We start from the raw sequence: 25,091 nt of genomic DNA, 5'->3' as shown, positions 1-25,091 counted from the left end.
TCAACAATATAGTGATGGGTGATTTCAAAGCACTGCTTCATGAAGCTTCAAAGCTTTACAAATCTTTTGTTTCGAATCAGTGGAGCGTGTATCAAACTGCCAAATTCATGTGAACTATTAAAGTTTCAAAACACATGATGTAACGAAGCCTCGTTTACTGAAATCGTGATTTTGGCGCTCTGAACCACTGATTTGAAACAAATGTTTCGTAAAGCTTCGAAGCTTCATGAAGCATTGTTTTGAAATCGCCCATCACTAGTCGCACATTCTACTATATTGTTGAATAAAGTCACTATTTTGTTATTTTTGGCGCACAAAAAAGTATTCTTGTCGCTTCATAACATTAAGGTTGAACCACTGTACTCACATGAACTGTTTTAAATATGTCTTTAGTAGCTTTCTGGGCATCTGAAAGTGTTAATTATCTTCCTGTCAATGCAGGCCTCAGTGAGCCATTGGATTTGATCAAAAATATCTTAATTTGTGTTCTGAAGATGAATGAAGGTCTTACGGGTGTGGGACGACATGAGGGTGAGTAATTAATGACATAATTTTCATTTCTGGGTGAACTAACCCTTTAATTTTATTTTGATAAACCTAAAATGTCTGTGGTGAGTATATTTAATATTTTCAAACAAATATCATGTATTGTGTTTACGTCTAATATTAGCAATAACATACTGTTTTTACCAGCAAGTGTATCAAAGTTTTGAGGACTTTTATTTTGACTATGCTTTCGACGACCGCAGATGTAACACTCTGCTGATCTTTTCAAAGCGTCCAAAGGGCAATATGACACATTAGCAAGTAAGTAGATTAAAAACAACTCTTTTGTTTTAGTTTTCAGTTACAGCGTAAAGCTTATCATTATCCCGTCTTTAAATTTTATCCCCGTCTGCTTTGAAAAACCTTGAATGAGACGCAACAGGTCAGCTGTGTTTATACGCAGGTTGTGTTTGGCTGAGATCAGAATAATCACTGGGAAATGGCCAAGCCACTCCGAGCAGAGGTAGTGCAACTGTACAAAACTGTGAGTATACTGCCCCCTTCTGCTTTTAAATGCAGTGTGCGTGTGCGTGCGTCTGGATATTTTTCCTTAATGAATGTCGATTCAGTCCGTTGTAATTTTGAGGTAAACTTGAAATTTAAAATTGTTACAATGTTGTGTCAGGGGTTGTAATCTTAGTGTCTACAAGGTTTTGAGTCAAAGTCCAATTACACAGTGTTTTCTTTTGCAGTTATTTCGTTTATTTTATTTTTGGGGGCAGCTGCAGTGAAAATTATTATTACTACTACTACTACTTATGTAGTCTATACACAAAACGACCTCCAAAAATATCTACTCAAAAATAGCTTTTTTTTTACAGACTGTGATGACGCGTTTTAGCGGTCATCAGCATCGTAAATCCTGCAAAGTTTTTTATATTTTCATTTTTTTTTTTTTTTTTAAATTATGTACATTTATAACTTTATAATTTGTATTATATTAGCTTTGCATCAAATTACAAAAAACTATTTAACGCTGCTGTGAGGGTGTTTGTAATACCCGCTGTGGGAGTGACGCTCAAATTGACATATTTCTCTCTTCTGACTGCCGTTATCAATCTCTCTCTATTTTTTTCCTCTTTTGAAAGTTGTGAAAACACTATTGTGGAGTTTTTCCTTTTGCTATTTGAACAAATGGGAACACAAAAATATATATTTAATGTAGTCTCTACAACAAAACCTATGTTTAGACGTCGCCGGAAGTAAATTTACCCTGCGATGCCGAGTGCCGGAAACAACCCGGAAGTGGGGAAAAAGGCTAATTGTAGTAAACAATGACAACTAGCCCCAGTCTATCAAATACTATTAAAGGTTTAGTTCACCCAAAAGTTAAAATTCTGACATTACTCATCCTCATGTCATTCCAAACCTGCAAGACCTTCGTTCATCTTTGAAACAAACGAAGATCTTTTTAGTGAAATCTGAAAGCTGGTTTAACTTCAATTTTATGAAGCAACAAGTCCTTTGTTTGCATAATTTAACACTTTAATTACAAAATAATAATCTCCAATGCGAGGGCTTGAAAATGGTAGTTGCGCAGGCTGTCAATGGAGGGACAGAAAGCTCTCAGATTTCATTAAAGATCTTCATTTGTTTTCTGAAGATGAACGAGAGTCACAAAGGCGAGTAAATAAAGACAGAATTTTCATTTATGGGTGAACTAATGCTTTAAATCAAGTCACCGTCTTCTTTTATATTATGAAAATAAACAAAGTATAGGGGTATGTGTGACTCCAGGCAGTAGAAAGTCAAGTCATAATCCTGTCTTATGATTCTTCTGCTTGAAGTTGCTGTTTCTTGGACGGGACTATCCAAAAGGAGCTGACTATTTCAGACACAGACTGAGGGCTGCTTTTGCCAAGAATAAAGATGTGCGAGACCCAGAGAAGATCAAAGAGCTCATCAGCCGAGGAGAATTTGTGGTGAAAGAGCTCGAAGCGCTGTATTACCTCCGGAAGTACAGAGCTTTGAAGCAACGATATTATGAAACAGAGTGAATAAAATCTCATGCTGCGCGTGCCTGTCATTTACATAAACAATAGCGATAGTATGACTGTAAACAGCTACATGTATAATTTATTCTCCTAATTACATTACAAAAATTGTCATTATTACAATAAAAAACAGGCAAAAATGTATAGAAAGTGATTTTATTTGAAAATCATAAATGCAAGTTTCGCTATTGCTAACAATGTCGATTTGTTGCCACTGGTGTTAAATTCACATCTGATATGTTTTAGAAGGATCTTTCTAAATAATACAGTTGCTTGGCAGTGCCTTATGCTGGTTTGAACATCAGACAATATTATGCATTTAAAAAGCGTTAAATAACACTCAAAATAAGACTGTTTAAAAGACAAATAGGGAGTCACATGACCAGCTGTGAGGTAGATACTGAGTCCTGAAGTTGTGTGCGCTCAAGAAAAACCACCACATTCTGATATATCCGCTCTGCAGATGGGACAGGTGGCGTTTTCCTGTAAGAAAAGCGGAAAATGATTAGCAAAAACGCGACTTTGTATAATGAATAATGGGATTGTGTTGTTAAAGTGAGCCAGACCTTTAGCCAGCGGTCGATGCATTTCACGTGGTAATCGTGGAGACATGGAAGCATCCTGAGTCGTTCACCCGCCTTGTACTCGCTGAAACAGATCTGGCAGCTGCAAGGAGATTATGATTAAAATATTGCATTATGGGAAATCTCTTATGTGGCATCCGGCTCTGAGACTTACTCTGTCTTTCCTGCACTGTGTGCGGGATTGTAGGTTTTTACGGGCAGCCGTTCGATCTCGGCCTTAGTCAGAGTGTTCTTGGATACTACAGCACCTTGTTGCTCCTCGAAAGCTAAAAGAGCCTTATAAAGCAATGAATAATATCAGAGATGAGGAAGCATGCAATAATTATAGTCAAGCATGTGATTTCTGTGAATAAGCATAACTCAAACCTCATAATTATTTCCTTGGCTGTCATCAAATAAGTCTGTTTCTAAGCGAGGCTGTCTGCGCCGGGAATTATGTGTTCTGCTGGTTTGCCGGCGTCCCTGTTGTCTGCCTGTCCAATTCAAAGATTAAATGTATATATTAAAAAATAAAGAAATAAATATACATACATACATACACACATACACTACCATTCAAAGGTTTGGGGTCAGTAAGATTCTTTCATTTTTTTGAAAGAAATTAATGCTTTTATTTGTTAAGATGCATAAAATTGATAGTAAAAACATTAATAACATTATAAAATATATGTATTTTAAATAAATGCTGTTTTTTTAAATTTTCTATTCTAAATCTGAATTAAGAATTAAGAAATTTTAAGAAATTAAGAAAAAAAAAAAAAAAAGTATCTTGGTTTCTGCAAAATTAACATTGATAATAATAAGAAATGTTTTTGAGAAGTAAATCAGCATATTAGAATGATTTCTGAAGGATCATGTGACACTGAAGATTGGAGTAATGATGCTAAAAATTCAGTTTTGCATCACAAGAATAAATTACATTAACATTACAAAATAAAACACTTATTTTAAATTGTCATAATACTTACTGTATATATTACTGATTATATATTACTCACAATATTACTGATTTTACAGTATTTTAGATCAAACAAATGTTTCAAAAACATTTTTAAAAAATCTTACCGAACCCAACTTTTGACCAGCAGTGTGTGTGTGTATATATTATATATATATATATTTTATTTATTTATTTATTTATATTATATATAGGCTGTCAGGTGATTAAAATTTTTAATCTAATTAATTACACGATGTGGCGATTAATTAAATCGCAAATTAATTGCACAAATGTGGCTGAGAAATTACCCCCAAAAGATCATTTACAGTCATTATTGTGTTAAATGAGAACAGCATTAAAAGCATAGACATGACAAAAAGTACCTTTAGGGTGCGTTCACACTTGTCATGTTTGGTTCGATTAAAACGAACCCTGGTGCGATTGCTCTGTTAGTGTGGTTCATTTGAACATGTGCGAACGCTGCCATCCGAACCCTGGTGCGCACCAAACAAGCGGATCGAGACCACTGAAAAGATGGGTCTCAGTCCGCTTCCAAACAAACTCTGGTGCATGGACCAAAGACATGTAATCGAACCAAAAACAGGAAGATGATACCATAAAAACGACAGAATCCTCACGCATATCGGTTTTTTGTCATAGTCGCGAGTTTGCCCATCACAGGCATCAGACACGCATCTCCACGCAGCAGATCGTTTGTGTGTGTGACGGAGGGATTCCCGCTGCTGTTTTGACTCCTTTATACATTTTATGAGCTCTTCACGAGTTCCCAGCTGGCCAAAATAACATCACATGGAGGCTACACACACAACAAGTGCATTTACCTCAGCACACAGCGTTGTTTTGGATGTTCGGCAAGTTTAGTCTCAGAATAGGCAATACGTCATAAAATCCGACCAATCAGGTTGTGAACGTATCCCTATGCCTTTAGGTTCGGTATCTTTTGGTTCGGTAATAAAATTGCCAATCTGAACGCTAATCAAATGAACCAAACGAACCGAACTACAAGTGTGAACGCACCCTTAAAAAAATATTTGGTTTGATTTGATTCAACATAGAATTTATTACACCTAAACTTTTAGGCTTCAATGGCCATGAGGGTGAGTAAATGATGACAGAATTTTCATTTTTGGGTTAACTATACCTTTAATTGTTTTTTTTCTTTTTATTAATATGGAAATATTAATTTTTTTAAAAATGAGATTATACTCTAAATTAGAAACTAAAACAGCCAGTAGGTGGTGGTAAATGTCCAAATGAGTCATTGAGTCATTCATTCATTCGATTTGTGCTATTCGGGACACAGCACTCGTCTTATACTGCGCTCATTACTCATGTGATATTCCTTAACTATATCATGATATAGCCTGAATATGAGACAAAAACTCATACAGGGGCATTTTTGCCCCATATCTTGAATTTTAGGGGCATCTAACTGCATTCTATTGGCTACATCACACAGTGAGTTGTTGCCCTGATTCATGTTCGTCACCAATCAACTTTATGAAATGTAAGATGAACCACGTAGGTCTGGGGCGGGTGCGTTAAATGCGTTAATAATTTTAACGCGTTATTTTCCCCCATAATTAATTCATTAAATTAACGCGTTAAATCGACAGCCCTAAAATATATATATTCTTTAATTCAAATGAAATCATCAGGACAGAATCAAATTATTTCTATTTGGGTATGTGATATGATCTATGGTAGCTTACGGGGTTGCTCTCCAAAGATGGCCTGCTGTAGCTCTGAAAGCTCGGAGGGTCCGTGTGAGAATGATGCCGAGTTCATCAATGAGGCCCAAGGAGAGATCCAGCCCAAGCCAACATAGGGATCAACCTGCATGAAATCTGCATCACTTTTTGTTTGCATATGATCACAGCACCATAGTTCACAGTGCGCAGATAAAAAAATTGGCAATATGAATAAAGTAAAAAACCCAACTGACCATATGGTTGTGGTGGTTTCTACTGCTCTGTTGCCTCTGCTGCTCCATCCGCTCCTCCATATCAAACTGTTCCTGCATACACCAGAATAACAGAGTTAGTCACATTATCGTTTCTTGATAAGGACCAGGAAAGCGAGTCGTACCTGAAGGCTTCTGGCATACGCCTCATCCTCAGCCATCTGAACAGAGCGGACCATGCTCTCAACTGCTACATCATCAGCGTCATCCTCTATGATGACAATATCTTCTGGTATCGGACATACAGGTGAACTTGATGGTCCTTGCATTCTCTTTGCTATAAACAAACAGAAAGACTCATTATAGAAAGGTTAATGAGCAATATCCGAACGTGTGGGTCCTGGTCATCTGTACCTGCATCCAGCAGTAAAGCGTCATCCTCTATGGCGAGTAAAGGGGAGTGTGCTGTTGTACTTTTAGAGGCTTTAGATCTGGTCTTGCTATTGATGCTCTTTTTGGGTCTCTGTTCCCTTCCATTGCTTGTGTTTAGTGTCTTTTGCTTAGAGGTGCGACCCGTCACTAGCAGCTCGGTTAAATACACTGGATCGCTAGTTTGATCCAGTGCACATGTGGAAGACCCAGCTGAGGATGAAGGCTTGCAAGATGCAGAAACCTGAGAAGCGGAGGAGGTTGCTGGACGTGGAGATTCCAACCATGTAAAATCAGAGGGTAGAAGAGACGAGGCCGTTACAAATCCATTTGCTCCCGGCGTAAAGCCGGAGTATCCACGCAGTGCACTTGCATTTGAGTCCTCCAGTCTGCGCCGCTTCATTTTTCTTTGGGAGCTTGGAGTGGTGCTGAGGTATCCTGGAATGTGTTCTCGTCTTTCCCATTTCTTCCCATCCGAACAGGACGATGCTGCCTACAATTAAGAGCAATGTTTTAATCGAGCATGAATACAATTTCAAAATCTGAATTGAATCTTCTAGAATGGAATACTAGAATTCTGAAAAGGCATACTTCTCTAAATTGCATACTACTTACAAATTTTTAAAAATAGTATTTGAAACAATACTGCGGTATTATGTACTAATAATTCCCTATTTCAAGTAATTACGTCAACGTTTACATATTACATGTGTAATTAAACAGAATAATAATATGATGAATAATAATGTAATAAAATAAATATAATATTTGGCATTTTTAATCATAATATATATATATATATATATGCACATTATTTTTGTAAATAAATTATTTTGCATTTTTTAATATGTAAAATGGTTATTTTGCATTTTTTATTGAAAAATGTATTTTTTATTTTATAAATAAATTATTTTGCATTTTTATATAATATTTATAAGTGACTATTTTGCATTTTTAATTCATTTAATAAATATTTTGTATTTTTTTATTGTAAAATTGTAATGTTGTAAGTAAATAGTTGTTTTGCACTTTTATATATAACATAAAATGGTTATTTTGTATTTTATATAATACACAAATTGTTGTTTTGCTATTTTAAAACATTTTTAAAAATGTCATATTCCTTCATTTCTTGGTAGTGCTGGAAATGAAAGGTCAAGCACGCTGCATTGTGGGATACAATACTCTCTGCTGCATACTGTACATTTTAGCAATTGTAGAAGAACATCCAAAAATTGTATGAATACTGCATAGTTTACATACTACAGAAATAGATTAGTATAGTAGTATGGGATTCTGAACATAGCCCTTTTCCTCTTACCACACTTTTGTCGTCATCTTTTTGGGAATGTCGTTTTCTTGTGTGAGTCAGTGGGCTGTAAAGTGAAGTTAGATACTTTCTTTCATATTCTCATTGATATGAATTGATGCCTTGTCTATTACATGCCAAATACAAATCATTTATATCAATATATCTACAAGTGAAATGGTACCTAGGGGTCTCTGGAACAAAAGTGGAGGAGAATTCATGGGAGAGTCCAGGGTCTTCTAACAGGTAGTCGCTCTCATTCAACAGACAGGCGTTGTTCAGGGAGTCCGGAGTGTTTGGCTCCATCCGGAAACTGTACAGAGGACCAACGGCCTCTGAGTCCGAGCTTTCCTGTGTGTCATCCATCACTCCTGAATATGGCTTGATGTGTTTGTACTTTGGCTATAGCTGACAGACTTTGTGCTGTTGAGTCTAAGAAGAGGGAAAGCAGTACAGGAAGATAAATAAAAGCCTCTTTAAGGCTTTGTAATGTAATTACGCTCCCTTTACATGTAAACATTGTATACAAAATATCTTATTGGCATGCTAAAACGTACAGTTCCTTGCTAGTGAATTAGTTATTCGTGAAATCCACTAACAGGCATTCAAGAAAACAACAGTACTGAAGTGTTCAAATGACCTGTGATGCAGTAGGTTAGATTCAACGTTTAATCGAAGAAGCTGGTAACCGGTTAGCAAGCAAATACATTAACATCGTATGTCCATAGTTTACGAAAACTCCAAGGATTTACTATGGAATTGAAATACGTTAACATTACTCACCATATCTACCAATCATACCACTACGAAAAACAAAAATCTTCGCTTAGATACCGCATTAGCGATTAGCGAAGTCACAATGGAAAACACCGCCATAGAATTTTTGGGGCTTTTTCCGGTTACGCCACTTCCGGCACATGGATAGCTGGGTTTGCATTTAAAGGATCCTAATATTTTTATTACTCTCACATAAAGAAAAAGCCTTATTTTATTAAAATATCAAACGCGTTTAGCTTTTGTCATTTGTTTAGTTATTTTTTTCTTAAAATTAATTTGAACATGCTCATTGATATAAACCATTTCACATAAATGTAATTCAAGTTACATGTACGTTCATTCAGTCTTATATGTTATACATATATATAAAATAATTTGATGATATCCTGCACTACACAATTTTGTCCAATCAAATGCTCTCTAGAATGAGAAAATCCCACCCTCTAATGCCAGTAACCAACTGGCAAGCAGTGAAATGTGTGTGTGTGTGTATATATATATATATATATATATATATAAGATTCATGGCTGTGATGTAACAAGCCAATGGGTCATTTTAAAAAAGGGAAAAGCTCTTTGACATGTCCCACCCAAACCATCCCTATTCAATAGAAAATGCCTCAACACAGGAAGGAAAACTGAATTTGCAGGATCTTTAATAGTTTAAAAAAATACAGAAGCATCTATTTGGATAGTTTCGTATAATACAACAGGAGTACAATTCTACATTAAAATGAACAAATTGATGTAAAAAATAAAAACAGAGATAACTTATAAACTCATATTCAATAAAAGAAACCTTCCTTTTAGAACATAAGGTTAAGTCATCCACACATTTCTATTGATGACAATAACAGAAAGACGTTTTCAGAACAGCATGGATTGGAGGGACTTCCGAACAGTGGCCATCTCCTGTTGTTGCTGTAATAATAAAATGAAAACATTGTTCATATATGTTAAATACATTTTCATTGTTCTTAAAAATAGGGTGACCAGATTTCTCATGGTGGAATACGGGTGAGCTTATATATATATATATATATAGGCTATATATATATATATATATATATAAAATTATTATTATAAATTTCTATAAAAAAGCAAATTTACAAACAATACAACAAATACAATAGAGATACAAATTAAATAAACTTGTTTTTCGTTTTTGTTTTTTTTACCATGTACTATACATTTATTTAACATATTTTGTTATTTGATTAACATTAATGACAGAAAAATATTTAATTAGGCTACTGTCCCTTTAAGACTGAATTCATGGATGTAATATCCTGACACATATCCAGTTTTCACCCACCTGTTTATGTCCACTTGAGACATAACCGACAGTATTTACATGAGATACTTCACATGATGGACATTTTGGCAACTATGTATGCATTTGACCATTCAGACACAAGGAGAACTGATTGCGCGCTGTCTGGGATCGCGCGCAAGGAAAGAGAAAGAGTGCGCGCTTCTGGTGTGTGTCATTCAGAGCAAATCCGCCTATCCCGCCTTCACTAACGGCAAGTTAATCGATAATGAATTGTGATTGGATCGGATGGTAATTTTGTTTTACGACGAATTTTATTGGGCGACAGAACACTACTACTACTACTACTTGTTCTATAATCACCCAGTCGTAAGGAAATTTGAGGAAAGATGAAATACGGGACAAAACATGATATTTTCTTAATATATCGGGACACTAAAAATAGGGCTGAAATACGGGACTGTCCCGGGAAAAACAGGATGCCTGGTCACCCTATTAAAGGGTTAGTTCAGCCAAAAATGACATTTCTATCATTAATTACTCACCCTCATGTCGTTCCAAACCCGCAAGACCTTCGTTCATCTTCAGAACACAAATTAAGATATTTTTGATGAAATCCGAGAGGTTTTTTATCTCCCATAGAAAGCAAATATCTTAATTTGTGTTCCGAAGATGAACGCAGGTCTTATGGATTTGGAATGTCATGAGGGTAAGTAATTAATGACAGAATTTTCATTTTTGGCTGAACTAACCCTTTAAATTGTTCATAATCCATTCTTATATTGAACTGAATTTACAATTTAAGTAAAAAATTGTTTTATGAACAATTTACAGAAAATCCTTGAGCTCCAAGCCTGTTTTAGTTACTTTGGTAATGTAGCATACATTACATTTCACACTGAGAGGCTATTTAAAGCAGACATTTTTAATATCCAGAGTCTAAACTCTGCTGTGTGAAATCTTTTTGTGAAGCACTCACTGTGTCCATCATTATCTTCTTCTGCAGCAGAGCCATCTCTTTTCTAAGCTCCATCTGTGTGCCCTGCAGGAAGGTTTCATGGCTTTTCTCCATCTCCTCCATGTTCTGCACAGAAATGAAAGACCTCACTCGGTCAGCCAAATGATGAAAAAAAGGTCTTGGTCAATTTTCAAATAATTAAAGTGATGATGGCATCAGTAACCTTGACAAACTGCTCATACAGGTCTTTGATGGTTTTCATTTTTTGGTTTTGCACAACCCTCGCCTGCTGGAAGAGCTTCTGCTGCTGGCGAAACAAATTCTGTGAAAACAGAAATTAGGAAGTTCAAAGGCAAAGTCAGAGACGTTTACGTCAAAGATCTCTAAATGGCTGCTAGATATCCCAAAAAGCTGCATTCTATTTTTCACGAGACCCTTAATCCTACAATTAACATTTCATTTCCCTTAGTGTGATGCTGTGCCCCAAAATGACACATTGCAACTTTTAAAACTTCTTGACTTGTTCTTTATGTGACGAATATCTGGCTCTTACATTTAGTTTCTCCTCCTGCTCCTCAGATTTCTGAACATCAGTCTCCCACTGCTGAAGCACAGAGAGCACCTGCTGAGAATAATCTTGTGTCAGCTTCTGCCTGCAAAAAAAAAATCAGCATGAACATCAGAATGGATGCAAATAAAGAAGAATGCGTCGTTTTCTATAAAGTGCTTTCATTTACCTCTGATTCTGCTGGGTTTTCCACATTTGCTCCAGTTTCTGAGTGCTGCCCTTTAAGGAGTTTTTGGTGAGAACCTCCAAGCGTTTCCTTTTGGTCTGCATGGCCTTGCTGATGTCCGCTAAATGGCCATTCAGTCATGTTTTTGAGAATTAAACAGTATTTTAAAACAGACTAAATGCAGTTGTTGACTTCACTTACCACCGAATCTTTCCAGCATATTTTGAACCTCATTCCTGAGATAAAGGACAGCAAATGATTTTTTGATCCAGAGAAAGGCTTCATAACTTTCGCTAGGTTTATATATCTTGCTGACTTACCCCACACCAGCATGTAGTTCATCGTCATCAAACGTCTCTGCAGATCTTTTCTTGGTCAGCTTGTCAATGATTGGAGTTTCTAACGTATCAGAACAACATAAAAACATGCTTCACATATGTATGTGTGTATATATATGTTTTATTACCATGGTAATAACTTTACATATTTCTAATCACCTTGGAGTACCATGTAAACACCATGGTACTACCTCTAATGTCATCACTAACACAAATTATCTTCTTCTAATAGTATATGATTATAAAATAAGCTATTTTATAATAAAATACACAGACACACCATCTCTCGTATCATCGTCAGATCCGCTTCCTTTCTTTTCCTCCAGATTGTTGAAGTCAAACGCTTTCAGGTCTGTAGAGCTGTCAGTGTGTTTGGTCTTCTTGTTTTGTTTTCTAGCTGAAGCTGCCATAGTCTCACTGTATGAGGAGTATTTTGCGGTAGTTTGATGATATATTCAAATATAAATCAGCAACAAAAAACAAACCCGCACCTGTTAAACAATTCAAAAAATTATCATTGAGTTTATCATTAGCTTAGTCCTGAAATAGGAACCGTGATATCGTTCATAATGAAACCATTATATCATAAAATAACTTAAACCAGATACCATAGGTTATACAAAACTATTTTTATTCACAAAAGCTAAAAAAACAGACTTTATGTATGCCTACGTTTTCCTTTCTGTAAGAATCTACACAGAAACACCTATAACGTAACTTACCTGACGCCGAGTGTGATCTCTCTACTCTAACCAATATCACTCCTGCCTAGAAAACTATCCAAAATTGAATTACTGATGTATGTTATTACTCTATAACTGTTTAGAAAAAAAATATTTAATTCTTTTAATGTTTGGCGACGGTTTGAACTCCTGCGTCTCTGAAGCGGCTTTCCCGCGAATTTTGTTTTGAGCGCGAGAGGATGATGGCGCGCGGCTTCGTTTCCTGTTTACACTCGTCGTGTTTGCAGTCAGTAATCTATATAGGGATTGTATATATGTATATATATATATTTTAATACACATGAAATATAATTTTTCATTTACTTCCCATCTATATGTTTGCTGCGTTTTGGGGGATATTCATTTTTTATCTATTCACTGCAAAATTCCTCAACTACACCATTAGTAAACAAAAAACTAATGATGATCAAAATTAAATATTAGTTGTTTCTGGATATTTATCTAGGTGTTATGCAGAATTCTGGCATCTGCTGGTCAGAGAAAAGCTTGTAGGAATTACAGTTTTAGAAAAATAGGGGTAATTACCATATCTGTCCAACAGAAGCCCATAATAATCCATTCATTTTTCTGGATGTTGCTAACTGCTCCTATAGCAGCTGTTGTCATATATATAGTGAATAAATACACTTAAACATTATAAAATACATTAAATCAGTGTTTTTGTCAAAGTTTAGAATTTGTTATTGTTGTTTGAGGTCTTTTGAAGTGTCTTGTTTTTGCAATAATGCCACATAAGCTGCCACTAAAAGACAATACTTGATAGTAATTACATATTATTTATTACAATCATTCAAATGTATGTAAATAATTAACTTTAGAATAAGAAATACATTTTAAAAAAGTAAATAAAACCAACAAAAATCAGCAATAAGCAGATATGAACAGGAGTGATGAGTGAACACACATTTGTGCTCTAGTGCCAGGCCTTTATTTAGGTGTAGAATTTTTCAGATTTTTGCTGGAATTATTGATTTTATTTGGCAATTTCTATAAAAATGCTCTCTATTGCAGTCACACCTCTGTGTGTGTGATCATGTTCGTTCAACATTGCATTTGTGCTCTAGTATCAGGCCTTCATTTTCATATTTATGCTGGATTTGTTGATTTATTTTTTGACAAATGACAATTTTCAATTGGGGTCATATTGACCCCAAACACTTTTTTTTTTTTTAACACCTTTAGAACAACTGAATCAAGCCCAGTTTTTGTGTGTGTGTGTGTGTGTGTGTGTATATAGATAGATAATGTACAAAAAGTCACAACATTTTATGCAACTGAGATGAAGGGAACCATGTTTTTTTAACTAAGGCAAAGTCTGTTGGGGTCACCCTGACCCCAAACAGCACATTGGGATTAATGACTAAATATGTTCTTCATAATATAAATTATTAGGATAGTGAAACCATAGGTCTTTAACTGAAACATAAGCTACTAATCAAATAATTGGCTTCAAAACATAGGTTAAATAAATTCTTACCAAGAGTCAGAGTAAAAAAAAGTTTTATTTCTACAGCTCACATTATTTTAATATATACAAAAATGAATGTCTTAGTAAAAAAAAAAAAAAAAAAAAAAAAAAAAAAAAAAAGGAAAACAATACATATTTATCACATTCAAAGTCAAAGAGCCTGTTGACTATTGAGTAATAATCAGTGTAATGTACAGTAGCCAAATGTACAGCTTAGTTTTCATACAAAACATGTGTGCTGTATTCAAATTTTCTGTACCAAAAGACAGTTCATTCATATGCAGGTCAAATATCAAACTTCTCTTCACATACATAATGTCCATTTTCCTCATAATCGTCTCGCGTGACCACCATCTCTTCAAAGTCAGGGTTTTCGGCCAATAACTTTCCTCCTTCCCATGGGTAGCAAATAGGACTGAGAACAAGAGAAATATTCAGTAAATATTAACCAGACAAAATGTCATTTTTTCTTTCAGAACGCTCAAAACATACTTCTGTGGCAGAACGACAGAGACTTCATATTCTACAGGAGCGAGTGCACGGACTTCTTTGTAAACCCGATCTCTGAATCCAGGGAACAACGTGTTGCCGCCAGTAAGAACAATGTTCTTATAGAAGTGGGGCTGCATCTCTGGACATAAAAAGTAGGCATATATTAGAGTACTTTCAATGAAATTACATTTTAATCCACAAATACATATAATGAGATGAAGCCAGATGAAATCTACCTTCCGGCATATTGTTAATGGAGTTGACCAAAGCCTCAGGTATGCCCATCTCCTGAATGCCGATGTCAGAGGGGTGAAAGAGCATCTCTGGGACTGCAAACCTCTCATTGGTGAGCCGCAAAATCTGCTCCCCGGTCTTATATTTGCCAGTAAAATTCATCTCCTCTCGAGGCTGCAGCACAAAGAAAAAAAAATGCTGTATAAGTAAAAGACAAAGTGTACTGTTGAATTTTTTCATAGTATGCCAAATCGCTCACCTTGCAAAATCCCTTTTTGATAGAGCTGAAATCTGGCAGCACATAGTCTCTCATAACTGTATTATCTTCTCCTTTCAATCTGTCAAATCATCAGAATTATTTATATTACATATACACTAGGGTCTAAACGTTTGGGGTTGGCAAGATTTTTTTAAATGTTTTTGAAGGAAATCTATTATGTTCACCAGGGCTGTATTTATTTGATCGATAATACAGTAAAAACAGTAATTTTGTGAATTTACAATTTAAAACAACTGTTTCCTATTTTAATGTATTGTAAAATGTAATATATTTATGTGATGCAAAGCTGAATTTTCAGCATCATTACTCCAGTCTTCAGTGTCACATGATCCTTCAGAAATCATTCTAATATGCTGATTTGCTGCTCAAGAAACATTATTATTATTATCAATGTTGAAAACAGTTGTGCTGCTTAAAGGGAAATTATGAAATAATGAAAATAATGTCATTACTTACTCACCCTCATGTCATTCCACACCCGTAAGATCATCGTTCATCTTCAGAACACAAATTAAGATATTTTTGATAAAATCCGATGGCTCAGTGAGGCCTCCATTGACAGCAAGATAATTTACACTTTCAGATGCCCAGAAATCTACTAAAGACATATTTAAAACAGTTCATGTGACTACAGTGGTTTAACCTTAATGTTATGAAGCGACGAGAATACTTTTTGTGCGCCAAAAAAAAACAAAATAACAACTTTATTCAACAAAATCTAGTGATGGGCGATTTCAAAACACTGCTTCAATAAAGTTGTTATTTTGTTTTTTTTGGCGCACAAAAAGTATTCTCGTCACTTCAAAACATTAAGGTTGAACCACTGTAGTCACATGAACTGTTTTAAATATGTCTTTAGTAGCTTTCTGGGCATCTGAAAGTGTTCATTATCTTCCTGTCAATGGAGGCCTCACTGAGCTATCGGATTTCATCAAAAATATCTTAATTTGTGTTCTGAACATGAACGAAGGTCTTACGGGTGTGGAACGACATGAGGGTGAGTAATTAATGACAGAATTTTCATTTTTGGGTGGACTAACACTATAATATTATTGTGATGAATAATATATTCATTTCTTTGATATATAAATAAGTTGACGCAAACTTACTGTGCAATCTCCATGTCCTTGTAGAAATCTTGAGACACATAACACACATCCTCCTTGACTTGATTGATCACATGGGTCTCATCCATCACATGCAGCTGCCTTAAAGACAAAGATTGACACAAGCTTAAAGAGAAATCTGCTGTAAGGAGAACCACCAAAAAACTACCTTACTCAAATAGCGGCAAGCCTACCTGTATGAAATGATCTCCTTCAAATGGTTGGTGAGCAGCTTTCCTCCTACATTCATTCTAGGAAGTGCACAGAGATTTATAAAATGTACAGTGTTTATATGACTGATTTATATGAAATTATATTATGTTAATGAGCAGCTCACCTGCAGATTCCCTCTTTCATCTTTCTTCCCCTGCAATAAGGAACGATGTGTGTGAAGGAGAAGCCGCTGTCCACCACAATGCAACACAGCTCAGAGTTTTTCTCATGGAAGTATCGATGAGCACTCAAAGATCCAGCTGAAAAACAAAATAACATCAGATTTATGGAATCCTCATACATAACCTAAGTAGGCTGCATCCTAGTACACTATACTTACCATTAATTCTGAGAGCTGACTGGAACTGATATTCTTCAAATAAAATCTCATTCATGGATTCTTGAATTGAGGTGAAGTTGAAGTACGGTTCTGTTATCACAATGTTGGTATCAGCAAAGTCCACCTGCAAGTATATTGTGTACAGCCGGCTGAATATCTCATACTCTACATTTATGAAACAGAAAATATGATGTTTGTAATCATACAAGTACCTTAAACATCTCCTTTCCAAACAGATGATCCCAGACTTTGCGCTGCACATCCCAGTTCACAAGATACCCCTGATTTAGAAGCAGAAGAGATTAAGTAAGACACAGTGCGCTTTTTATAGAATGTAGTTAAGTTTATAATTCATATTTACCTTTTGAAAAGGGAGGATGTAGAAGAGTCCGGACGGGTCTTTGATTTCATCCAGCTGATTGGCAGTGAAAGTTTTCAACCTGGAGGTCTTCGAACGGAATTGGCAATTTGGGATAACACTAATGGAAAAAAGATTCGGTATTTAGCTAAACATTACTACAACATAATATAGTACGTTTTACATAACAATGAAACGCATAAAAGCACTGTACCTGACTTTCTCATGACTGTAACCGATTTTGGCGAAGTACGCACCATTATCCAGTACGAGCGTTGACATTTTTACATCTCAGTTAATCAAACGTACTGGTTTAAATCATAAGATGAGATTGACAAATGCATTAAGGTACAAATTATGAAGGAAACTACATTTAATTGAGCGGTCTAAATAACCATTGAATCAACTAAAACAATCATGCCGCTCTATGGGCGTCTTATTCTATACTTCAGATGCTAAAGGTCTGAATGCACACCGCCCCCTACTGTATGGGAGTTTGTTTGTGTGCAAGTGCACCTAAAAAATTTAAATAAAAAGGAGCTTTGACAACATTGTAAATTTAACATTTATTTGTACCTTTCGGGGGAAATACAACTTTCATTTCTAAAATACTGCAGATCACCATAATTACAATTACAAGACAGACAACACAAATAAAAAGAAGATCACAATCAAAGTGTAATAAAGCACAGCAGCATCCAATCTCCCTCATTAGATTAACTTCATCAGTATTTGAAATGCTCCAGTTAATATTTTTTCTTGGCACAGTTCACAGTAAATTCTGTTGGTCCTCTAAAAAGACAAGTCGATCAGTGGAGCTGCGTTCTCAGTATTTTCTTTCTTGTCCTCTGGACTCCACTTTATAAGAGGCGAACTCAGGTCAATTAACTGGGGGATAATATAAATAATTACAAATTAATATATCATTTAAATAAACTGTATACATACTTGAATAATGCAAGCAATATAAGAATGTACACTACAGTTCAAAAGCTTGGAGTCAGTAAGTTTTTTTTTTTTTTTTAAATACTTGTTCCGCAAGGACAAATTAGATTGATTAAAAGTGACAGTAAAGACATTTATAGTTTTCCATTTCAAATAAATGCTGCTCTTCAGAACTTTCTATTCATCAAAAGGGCTTTTCACACTAAGCTTAACCCCGGGTTATCGTCGTTCTAAACACTGCTTTTAACCCTGGGTTAAGGAACATTTCACACTTGTAATTTAGAAGCGGGGTTAGCACCGCTTTTGCGGTAAATTCAGTGTTTGAGAGGAAAAATGTCAAATGTTGATAGAAAACTCAATCTGAGTGAAGAAGAGACAGTTTCATTCTTACCTTTATAGTCCGAAAATGTCCATTCAGTATAAACTCGATAGTACAGTCGGCAATACGAGGAAGCGCAATGCTAGAGCTTAGTAAACAGGTCACATGCTGTGTTTATCCAATCAATGAAACTGACACCGCAAATATGCAAATAAGAACATTAACCCAGGGTTTAGGAATGTACAATGTGAAACGTCAGTTTATGAATACCCAGGATTAATTGTTAACCCCGGGTAAATTACGAGCAGTGTGAAATGTGAAGTAAGATAACCCAGGATTCTGTTTACCCGGGGTTTAGAATAACTATTTCAAGTGTGAAAAGCCCTAAAGAATCCTGGAAAAAATAAAAAAATAAAAAAATAAATAAATAAATAAAATCATGGTTTCCACAAAAAATGTTTTCAACATTGATAATAATAAGAAATATTTCTTGAGCAGCAAATCAGCATTTAATAAATGATTTCTGAAGGATCATGTGACACTGAAGACTGGAGTAATGATGCTGAAAATACAGCTTTTAACTGAATATTTGATTAAATAAATCCAGCCTTGATGAGCATAGGACATTTCTTTCAAAAACTTATTAAAAAAAATCTTACCGACCCCAAACTTTTGAACGATACGGTATATAATACATCCTCTCACCTGTCCTCCCCAGGGCTTTGCAGAGGAGGTTTTGATCAGGTCAGGGGTGTTGGAGAGATCAATTAGCATCTTCTCTGACAGCTGAAGTGTTGGTGCAGGTGCATCCACGAGCAAAACCTACAAATGCAACATTTTCAGATCTGTTGAAGATTTTTCTAACACATTTTATCTAAAAATACATTCAAATTTAGTTTATTTTACCTCTTTACCATCCTTTTCCTCTTTGTTCTTCAGCGGGTGGTGTTTTTGGGTGTCCAGTGTGTTTGGAAGAGTTAGGGGTTTCATATCGACCTGAGGAGGCTCTGGATCACATGACGAAGGCTCAGAGGGTATCTCCATGGCTGCTGGCTCACAGGCAGGAGGTCCTTCAGGCTCATCCTCCAAATTAAAGACCAGGGAGCAGGGCTGGAGGTCAGCTGGAGGGCAGGTCTCCTCATTTGAGGTTTGCTTATCTTCTTGTTTCTCACTTTCCTTCATGTTTTCTGGGCTGTACAGAGACAGTTTGACTTAGATTTCTACTTATACAGAGATCGAGACAAGCTATAGAATAACTGAGATCAACTGATCAGTATCTTAGAGGCAGTTTGAGGGCCAAAAGTAGCACCTTGGATGAGTGGCCCCTTGGCTGGAGGTCGAAGAGCGCTCTGTGACCTGGAAAGGTTTACTTAGGCGTGACACGCTCTTGGGTGTGAGAGCAGGGATGCCAGAGATACGGCGGTTGACTGGGGTGGGAAGAGCCGAGGGCCTACGTAGTTTACTGCCCATAGCTAAGGGCGTTAGGAGGCCTGCTGGGGGACCGACTAGATTATCAGGAATACTACAAAGACATGTATACAAAGAGTTAGGAAAATCCTTCAAATGAACTGGAATGTTCTGAGAAAATATTACTATATTACCTCTCCACACTGCATGCAGACAATAATTTCTTTGGCTTCATGATACGAGGGACGTCAGGCGAAGAGGAAACTATAAAATTATTACAAGTTAGCATGACTTGATGCAATAATGTCCTGGTTAAATCTCACAAAAACATATTCAGGGCACATTTCACCTCAAAATCAAAATTAAAAACAATTTGAGATAAAAAAAAAAAAAAAAACCCTTACTGTAAACTAACTTGAACACAAACATTTTTTATTAACTAACATTAAGAATGGTTAAAAACTGCAGTAAATATATTGTTCATAGTTAGTTAGTTAATTCATGAATTAATATTAACAAATGAGACCTTATTGTAAAGTGTTGCCAGTTTTTTCTTTTGATTTTGGTGTGAAACATGATATGCCCTTGACAGATTGAGTAAGACTCATCGTAATAGTTCCTATATATATATATATATATGACTATGTTTTCCTTACCCTCAGATTTGCGAACTCCCCTCAGGTAGTTTGTGGGCGTTGGCACCACTGGGACCTTGAGTTTAGGGTTTCCCCTTAGAGCACTTCCAATCTTAGCATGAGATGCAGGGATGCTGGATGTAGTGGTCTTTTCAGCAGTAGTCTTTGCTGGGGTCTGAAGCTGTGGAGGCGGAAACGGGTCCGTTTTCTTAATGGGTGTAGTTTTGACAGGCCTGGGGAGAAGTTCAGATGCTCTCCTTCCCTGTGTAGAAATGGAGGTCCGCCTGCTGACAGGGGGCTCTGGGTTTCTGCTAACAACAGAGGATTTGCGGCTAGAACTCGGCAACCTGCTCACACTGCTGTGTGAACGAGCACTGATGCTGTTAGTGCTGGAGTTCAAGGATGAATTGAGTTTGGCTGGTGAGAGGAGTAGAAGATATATGTTAATAACCAGCAGATGGCAGTAGATACACAAGTAACTTTCAGGTGCATCACTTGCACTTTAAAGTAAAAATGAAATTAAAAACATCCACATTTTCTTTTCAAAAATACATCTTCATAGGCTTGTAAACAATTCAATCATAAAAAATAAATGAATAAATACTGTCTCAATTGAATTTAGGCATAACATCATTATAATGTACAGCATGACAAATGGATACTCATTTTAAAGGGTTAGTTCACCCAAAAATGAAAATTCTGTCATTAATTACTCACCCTCATGTCATTCCACACCTGTAAGACCTTCGTTCATCTTTGGAACACAAATTAAAATATTTTTGATGAAATCCGAGAGCTCTCTGTCACCCCATAGACTGCAATATTATTACCACTTTCAATGCCCAGAAAGCTACTAAAGACATATTTAAAATAGTCCATGTGACTACAGTGGTTCAACCTTAATGTTATGAAGCAACGAGAATACTTATTCTTCTCTTCTGTGTCAGTCTCTGACACTTTTCACAAGAGCAACACGACGCATGTGTGTGATGCTAATGCAAGAGCTGGGCAATAATGAGTCGGCGTTCTGACGTAGAACCCAGAAACGCTGAACTGTGTTTACAATGTCAACTGTGTAGGAGACTGACATGGAAGAGAAGAAATTGTTGAATAAAGCCATTATGTTTGCGCACAAAAAGTAATCTCGTTGCTTCATAACATTAAGGTTGAACCACTGTAGTCACATGGACTATTTTAACGATGTCTTTACTACCTTTCTGGGCCTTGAAAGTGGTAATTAAATTGCTGTCTATGGAGGAACAGAACACTCTCAGATTTTATCAAAAATATCTTAATTTGTGTTCTGAAGATGAACGAAGGTCTTACAGGTGTGAAACAACATGAGGGTGAGTAATTAATGACAGAATTTTCATTTTTGGTTGAACTAACCCTTTAAATTATTAGTGTTATTAAAAACTGTAAGTAAGCATTAGATGATGGCAAAGGTATGAAAGGTCACCTTTGCTTCCTGGAGAGATAGTTAGACTAGAGTTGATGCTGGACACAGAAGATGACGAGGACGAGGTGTTTCTCCTCCTGTCCACAACTCTAGAGTTCTGAAGTGAAGGAGCTTTAAGAGCAGATGGAGCTCGCAATTCTGTCTGAATGATATTGAAAAATGTTTAAATATATATAAATACATTTTAATCTGTATTATCGACCAATTACCAAAATCATACATCCTCCTACATTAGTAGTAAATTACACTAAATGACAAAACAAGCCTATTGTGCATTTTAAAAACAATGTACAAGTAAAAGTCTGGGGTCTGAAAAGATTTTCTTAAAGAAATTAATACTTTTATTCAGAAAGGACACCCTATGATTGTAATAAATTGATCAAAAGTGACAGTTAAGACATTTATAATGTTACAAAAGATCTCCATTTCAAATAAATGCAGTTCTTTTGAATAAGCTATTCATCAAAGAACCCTGAAAAATAAGTTTATCACTGTATCCACATAAATATTAAAGGGGTCATATGATGCTTTTTAATGTTTTCCTTTTCCCACAAAATGATTTACTAACAGAGAACACTGATTCAGACCTGCCTAAAACGCCTCGATCCAAGTCCAGATATTACTTCCTCAAACATCTACGTTACAATGTGAAATATTAGCATAATGGCACCCAAAGGCATACACAAAGAAAGAAGACGAGGCTGTCTTCATGTTGCGGAGACACTGTGTGTTTGGATGCGAAAGCAAAACCGCTTTTGCTTTCAGAGGTTAAGATTTATTTCTAAAGCTGGTTCTGAGCAGTACAACCCAAAAGTTTGCTTGTGCACAGCGCTTTTCACAGAAGACAGCTTCCTGAACCTGGCAGAGTACAACACAGGCTATATACAAAGACTATTTACCACTGTCAAACGTTCTGCTCAAGTCGTGCTTGCAAAGTTGGTTCTGATCGATTGGCTTGATGATCTGCGTTTCGGCTCGAACTGGTATGGTAAAACTGATGACATTATTATTAACAGTGTGTTTACAAATGCTTTAAAAGCCTTGGAAGCTGAAGCCTGTGATTTATGGTAAGGGGTGTTACATTTCTGACATGCGCTTGAGGTGTTTGGCATTTAAATAGTGATGTATGACTATTATCAGCAATTCTTGAAGAATAAAACGGCATACAATGACGACAGGTCCTTTTACCTTGTTCCGGGCTGGAATGCTGCTTCTTCCTGTCAAACTAGTGTTAAAGGAGGAATCGCTGACATCAGAAGCAACACTGGTGGTATCAGAGAGAAGGTCTTCAGAAGAACCAGCTCTACTTGTGTTTCTATTGCTGGGACTGCGCTTCAGACCAAAATTACCCTGAAAGACATTGATAAACCCAAAATAAATCTTGTATGTCAAACAGTAACAGTGTATAAATAAATTGAGATTAACGTATTTATACTTTTCTGGGAGGAGGAAGCCTTGTTTTAGTGGCCGGTGGCAGTTTTGTGCTGGAGGAAAGTCTTGAGTTCCCATGGGCTGTGGGTTTGCTGGGTAACACCCCACTACTAGCCACAAGGGCTTTGCCTCTGGCAGCCATCTTAGGCTGCGTCACAGCCGGCCTGACTGGACTCGACGTACTGAGACGTGGCTTGCCAAACCCAGCCATCCCGTTAGCCCTCAGCATTCGCTTCTGAATGGCGGGTGGAAGCTGCTTCATCGGGCTGTCCTGCACAAGAAAGGTCGCTCTTTTGATGGGACTCAGAACATCAGCCGGCTTGCTGAACATGCTCAGTTTGGCTGTTGTGTCTTCCTCGAACGTCTCTGTCTCCTCAGCTTGGCACGAGGACACTACGCTGCTCTCAGCTACAGAGTCAGTGATGGTTTGCTCAAGGTGGCTGGCGAGCAGATGAGCTTCTTTGCAGATTTCATCAAACTTTTCTCCTGTGAGTGGGCTCCAGCTGGGCTCTTCTCCCAGAGATGGACCGCTGCTCAAACTGTCCTTCACGTGAATCTCAATTCCATGAGAAATGCATTTCTCTTTATGACCGACCGGACCCACGAAGACCTCATCCTCAACATCGTAATCTCCTTTAGAGCTATGAGAGAACATTTGACATTGAAATGTATTGCCTGAACTGACCTGTTATTTTAGTATTAATTATAATATTTATTACTTTTGTTGAAATAACTGAAAATATAAAAATAAAAGCTTTCTTTTTAAAGCAAGGCCATGTTTTAGTAATTTGTTATCTGCTTTTGTCATTTTTATCATTTTTTTTCCTTTTATATATTTCTATTTAGCTTTATTTTTATTTCAGTTTTAGCAACTTTAGTGCTTAAACTTTAGGGGTTTTTTTTTTTTCATTTTAAGTGTGTCCTCTAATATTTATATTTTATTTTAGCTTTATTTTAATTCATTAATAGTTTTAGTTAACAATAACAACACTGCTTTAAACATATTGAACATTGAAAACAAACCTCGCGGGTGACAATGAAACGTCAAAGTCAAATTTCTCCTCAGCCAGTGAAACAAAATCTAGAAGTAAAAAACACAAAAAAACTCTTTTAACCAATTAAAATATGCCAAATCAGTGTTTATTGTCTTGGCTTGTTATACTGCACTTACAAAAAAAGTACAAATACTGTGGTGTTTTTGACATGTACTATAGTACTGTTTTTTTTTTTTTTTTTTTTTCTGGCAAGTACCATGGTATCACAACAGTACTTTTTTGTAAGGTTAGTTTAGACATATTGTGATCAGGTAAAACATCATTACCACTGTGCGTGAGTGATGCCATCTTCAGTCAGGAAAACAAATGGAGGCCCAAGTCCTGCTAACATCAGTTAACAGTTAATGTGGTTCCACTTTTTGATTACAACACGTTTGAAACACCAAAAAGTACATTTTAACCCAAATGCAGTTTAAAATACTCGAAATAAAACGAACGTTACTCAATAAAATGAGCCCTTTTTATCTTATAACCGGTACATAAACATAATATAAGTCATGGAATCTCCTGGATTCATACGGTTTAATCACCGATCTTATTCTAATTTGATTTTAAAAACAAATGATAAACACTACAGCCAAAATACTTACTATTTGTTTGCAGCTCTGTGGGTATATTTATTAATCGTAGTGTTGTCTGTTCACAATAAATAACTAGCACTAGCGATCTGTTTTCACATTTCAAATTTCGTGGCCAGTCTATTTCGAAGATCACGTGACGCGAATCCTGCGACAGGATTGGTGGAGCACGTTTCCGGAACGCAGCAGTCGTCATGTTGACGTTGAGCAGTGCGCAGGACA

At 36.2% G+C, this 25,091-nt stretch overlaps 5 protein-coding genes across 8 annotated transcripts; 1 reads left to right on the top strand and 4 right to left on the bottom strand.

The window, feature by feature from the left end:
• The first annotated feature begins 718 nt into the window (after positions 1-718).
• Positions 719-2,690, top strand: lyrm5b (LYR motif containing 5b). 2 transcript variants are annotated; one of them, XM_051884727.1, is made up of 3 exons: positions 719-807; positions 950-1,030; positions 2,334-2,690. In XM_051884727.1, the coding sequence occupies exons 2-3, from the start codon at positions 986-988 to the stop codon at positions 2,541-2,543; spliced, it is 255 nt and encodes an 84-aa protein (XP_051740687.1). In that variant the 5' UTR covers positions 719-807; positions 950-985; the 3' UTR covers positions 2,544-2,690. The 2 variants fall into 2 exon arrangements, with proteins under 2 accessions (XP_051740687.1, XP_051740689.1); XM_051884729.1 differs by having other exon boundaries at positions 766-807; positions 929-1,030.
• Positions 2,681-8,656, bottom strand: si:ch211-59o9.10 (uncharacterized protein LOC561841 homolog). Its single transcript, XM_051884726.1, has 11 exons — positions 8,510-8,656; positions 7,911-8,158; positions 7,739-7,793; positions 6,403-6,910; positions 6,174-6,325; positions 6,031-6,102; positions 5,798-5,921; positions 3,491-3,597; positions 3,279-3,400; positions 3,107-3,206; positions 2,681-3,023 (listed from the first exon to the last, which is right to left on the bottom strand). Exons 2-11 carry the CDS (start codon positions 8,090-8,092, stop codon positions 2,964-2,966), a joined length of 1,482 nt encoding a protein of 493 aa, XP_051740686.1. The 5' UTR covers positions 8,093-8,158; positions 8,510-8,656; the 3' UTR covers positions 2,681-2,963.
• Positions 8,657-9,142: 486 nt separating this feature from the next.
• Positions 9,143-12,743, bottom strand: sycp3 (synaptonemal complex protein 3). 2 transcript variants are annotated; one of them, XM_051884225.1, is made up of 9 exons: positions 12,529-12,743; positions 12,087-12,297; positions 11,789-11,867; positions 11,670-11,704; positions 11,472-11,589; positions 11,288-11,387; positions 10,958-11,056; positions 10,756-10,860; positions 9,143-9,424 (listed from the first exon to the last, which is right to left on the bottom strand). In XM_051884225.1, exons 2-9 carry the CDS (start codon positions 12,214-12,216, stop codon positions 9,371-9,373), a joined length of 720 nt encoding a protein of 239 aa, XP_051740185.1. In that variant the 5' UTR covers positions 12,217-12,297; positions 12,529-12,743; the 3' UTR covers positions 9,143-9,370. The 2 variants fall into 2 exon arrangements, with proteins under 2 accessions (XP_051740185.1, XP_051740186.1); XM_051884226.1 differs by having other exon boundaries at positions 12,087-12,223.
• A 1,289-nt stretch (positions 12,744-14,032) lies between these two features.
• actr6 (actin related protein 6) lies at positions 14,033-17,499 on the bottom strand. The gene is made up of 11 exons (XM_051884722.1): positions 17,255-17,499; positions 17,044-17,161; positions 16,895-16,963; positions 16,683-16,806; positions 16,467-16,602; positions 16,324-16,380; positions 16,133-16,231; positions 15,003-15,081; positions 14,746-14,917; positions 14,510-14,648; positions 14,033-14,432 (listed from the first exon to the last, which is right to left on the bottom strand). The coding sequence occupies exons 1-11, from the start codon at positions 17,320-17,322 to the stop codon at positions 14,303-14,305; spliced, it is 1,191 nt and encodes a 396-aa protein (XP_051740682.1). The 5' UTR covers positions 17,323-17,499; the 3' UTR covers positions 14,033-14,302.
• Positions 17,500-17,591: 92 nt separating this feature from the next.
• gtse1 (G-2 and S-phase expressed 1) lies at positions 17,592-25,043 on the bottom strand. 2 transcript variants are annotated; one of them, XM_051884720.1, is made up of 12 exons: positions 24,882-25,043; positions 24,558-24,615; positions 24,260-24,317; positions 23,241-23,877; positions 22,994-23,155; positions 21,806-21,947; positions 20,368-20,763; positions 19,906-19,975; positions 19,614-19,826; positions 19,211-19,496; positions 19,010-19,126; positions 17,592-17,928 (listed from the first exon to the last, which is right to left on the bottom strand). In XM_051884720.1, the coding sequence occupies exons 2-12, from the start codon at positions 24,577-24,579 to the stop codon at positions 17,833-17,835; spliced, it is 2,199 nt and encodes a 732-aa protein (XP_051740680.1). In that variant the 5' UTR covers positions 24,580-24,615; positions 24,882-25,043; the 3' UTR covers positions 17,592-17,832. The 2 variants fall into 2 exon arrangements, with proteins under 2 accessions (XP_051740680.1, XP_051740681.1); XM_051884721.1 differs by having other exon boundaries at positions 24,558-24,612; positions 24,882-25,040.
• Positions 25,044-25,091: the final 48 nt, after the last annotated feature.

Source organism: Ctenopharyngodon idella, chromosome 24, assembly GCF_019924925.1.
Source record: "Ctenopharyngodon idella isolate HZGC_01 chromosome 24, HZGC01, whole genome shotgun sequence".
NCBI lineage: Eukaryota > Metazoa > Chordata > Actinopteri > Cypriniformes > Xenocyprididae > Ctenopharyngodon > Ctenopharyngodon idella.
Note: the sequence above shows the minus strand (reverse complement) of the source record. Positions and strands in the feature narration are given on the sequence as shown.

What these genes read in the sequence shown, in the direction of transcription:
- lyrm5b (XM_051884727.1), top strand. Translation starts at nt 986, where the DNA reads ATGGCCAAGCCACTCCGAGCAGAGGTAGTGCAACTGTACAAAACT. An exon ending in TAGTGCAACTGTACAAAACT is followed by an intron (nt 1,031 to 2,333) that starts GTGAGTATACTG and finishes TTCTGCTTGAAG; the next exon opens with TTGCTGTTTCTTGGACGGGA.
- si:ch211-59o9.10 (XM_051884726.1), bottom strand. Translation starts at nt 8,092, where the DNA reads ATGGATGACACACAGGAAAGCTCGGACTCAGAGGCCGTTGGTCCTCTG. An exon ending in AAGATGACGACAAAAGTGTG is followed by an intron (nt 6,911 to 7,738) that starts GTAAGAGGAAAA and finishes TCTTAATTGTAG; the next exon opens with GCAGCATCGTCCTGTTCGGA. An exon ending in GCCAAGGAAATAATTATGAG is followed by an intron (nt 3,401 to 3,490) that starts GTTTGAGTTATG and finishes TTGCTTTATAAG; the next exon opens with GCTCTTTTAGCTTTCGAGGA.
- sycp3 (XM_051884225.1), bottom strand. Translation starts at nt 12,216, where the DNA reads ATGGCAGCTTCAGCTAGAAAACAAAACAAGAAGACCAAACACACTGAC. An exon ending in TGTATGAGCAGTTTGTCAAG is followed by an intron (nt 10,861 to 10,957) that starts GTTACTGATGCC and finishes ATTTCTGTGCAG; the next exon opens with AACATGGAGGAGATGGAGAA. An exon ending in AGAAGATAATGATGGACACA is followed by an intron (nt 9,425 to 10,755) that starts GTGAGTGCTTCA and finishes TTATTATTACAG; the next exon opens with CAACAACAGGAGATGGCCAC.
- actr6 (XM_051884722.1), bottom strand. Translation starts at nt 17,322, where the DNA reads ATGTCAACGCTCGTACTGGATAATGGTGCGTACTTCGCCAAAATCGGT. An exon ending in AAGGAGATCATTTCATACAG is followed by an intron (nt 16,232 to 16,323) that starts GTAGGCTTGCCG and finishes TTTGTCTTTAAG; the next exon opens with GCAGCTGCATGTGATGGATG. An exon ending in TCAAAAAGGGATTTTGCAAG is followed by an intron (nt 14,918 to 15,002) that starts GTGAGCGATTTG and finishes TTTGTGCTGCAG; the next exon opens with CCTCGAGAGGAGATGAATTT.
- gtse1 (XM_051884720.1), bottom strand. Translation starts at nt 24,579, where the DNA reads ATGGCATCACTCACGCACAGTG. An exon ending in GGCATCACTCACGCACAGTG is followed by an intron (nt 24,318 to 24,557) that starts GTAATGATGTTT and finishes TTTTACTTCTAG; the next exon opens with ATTTTGTTTCACTGGCTGAG. An exon ending in AGGAAAAGGATGGTAAAGAG is followed by an intron (nt 19,127 to 19,210) that starts GTAAAATAAACT and finishes TTGCATTTGTAG; the next exon opens with GTTTTGCTCGTGGATGCACC.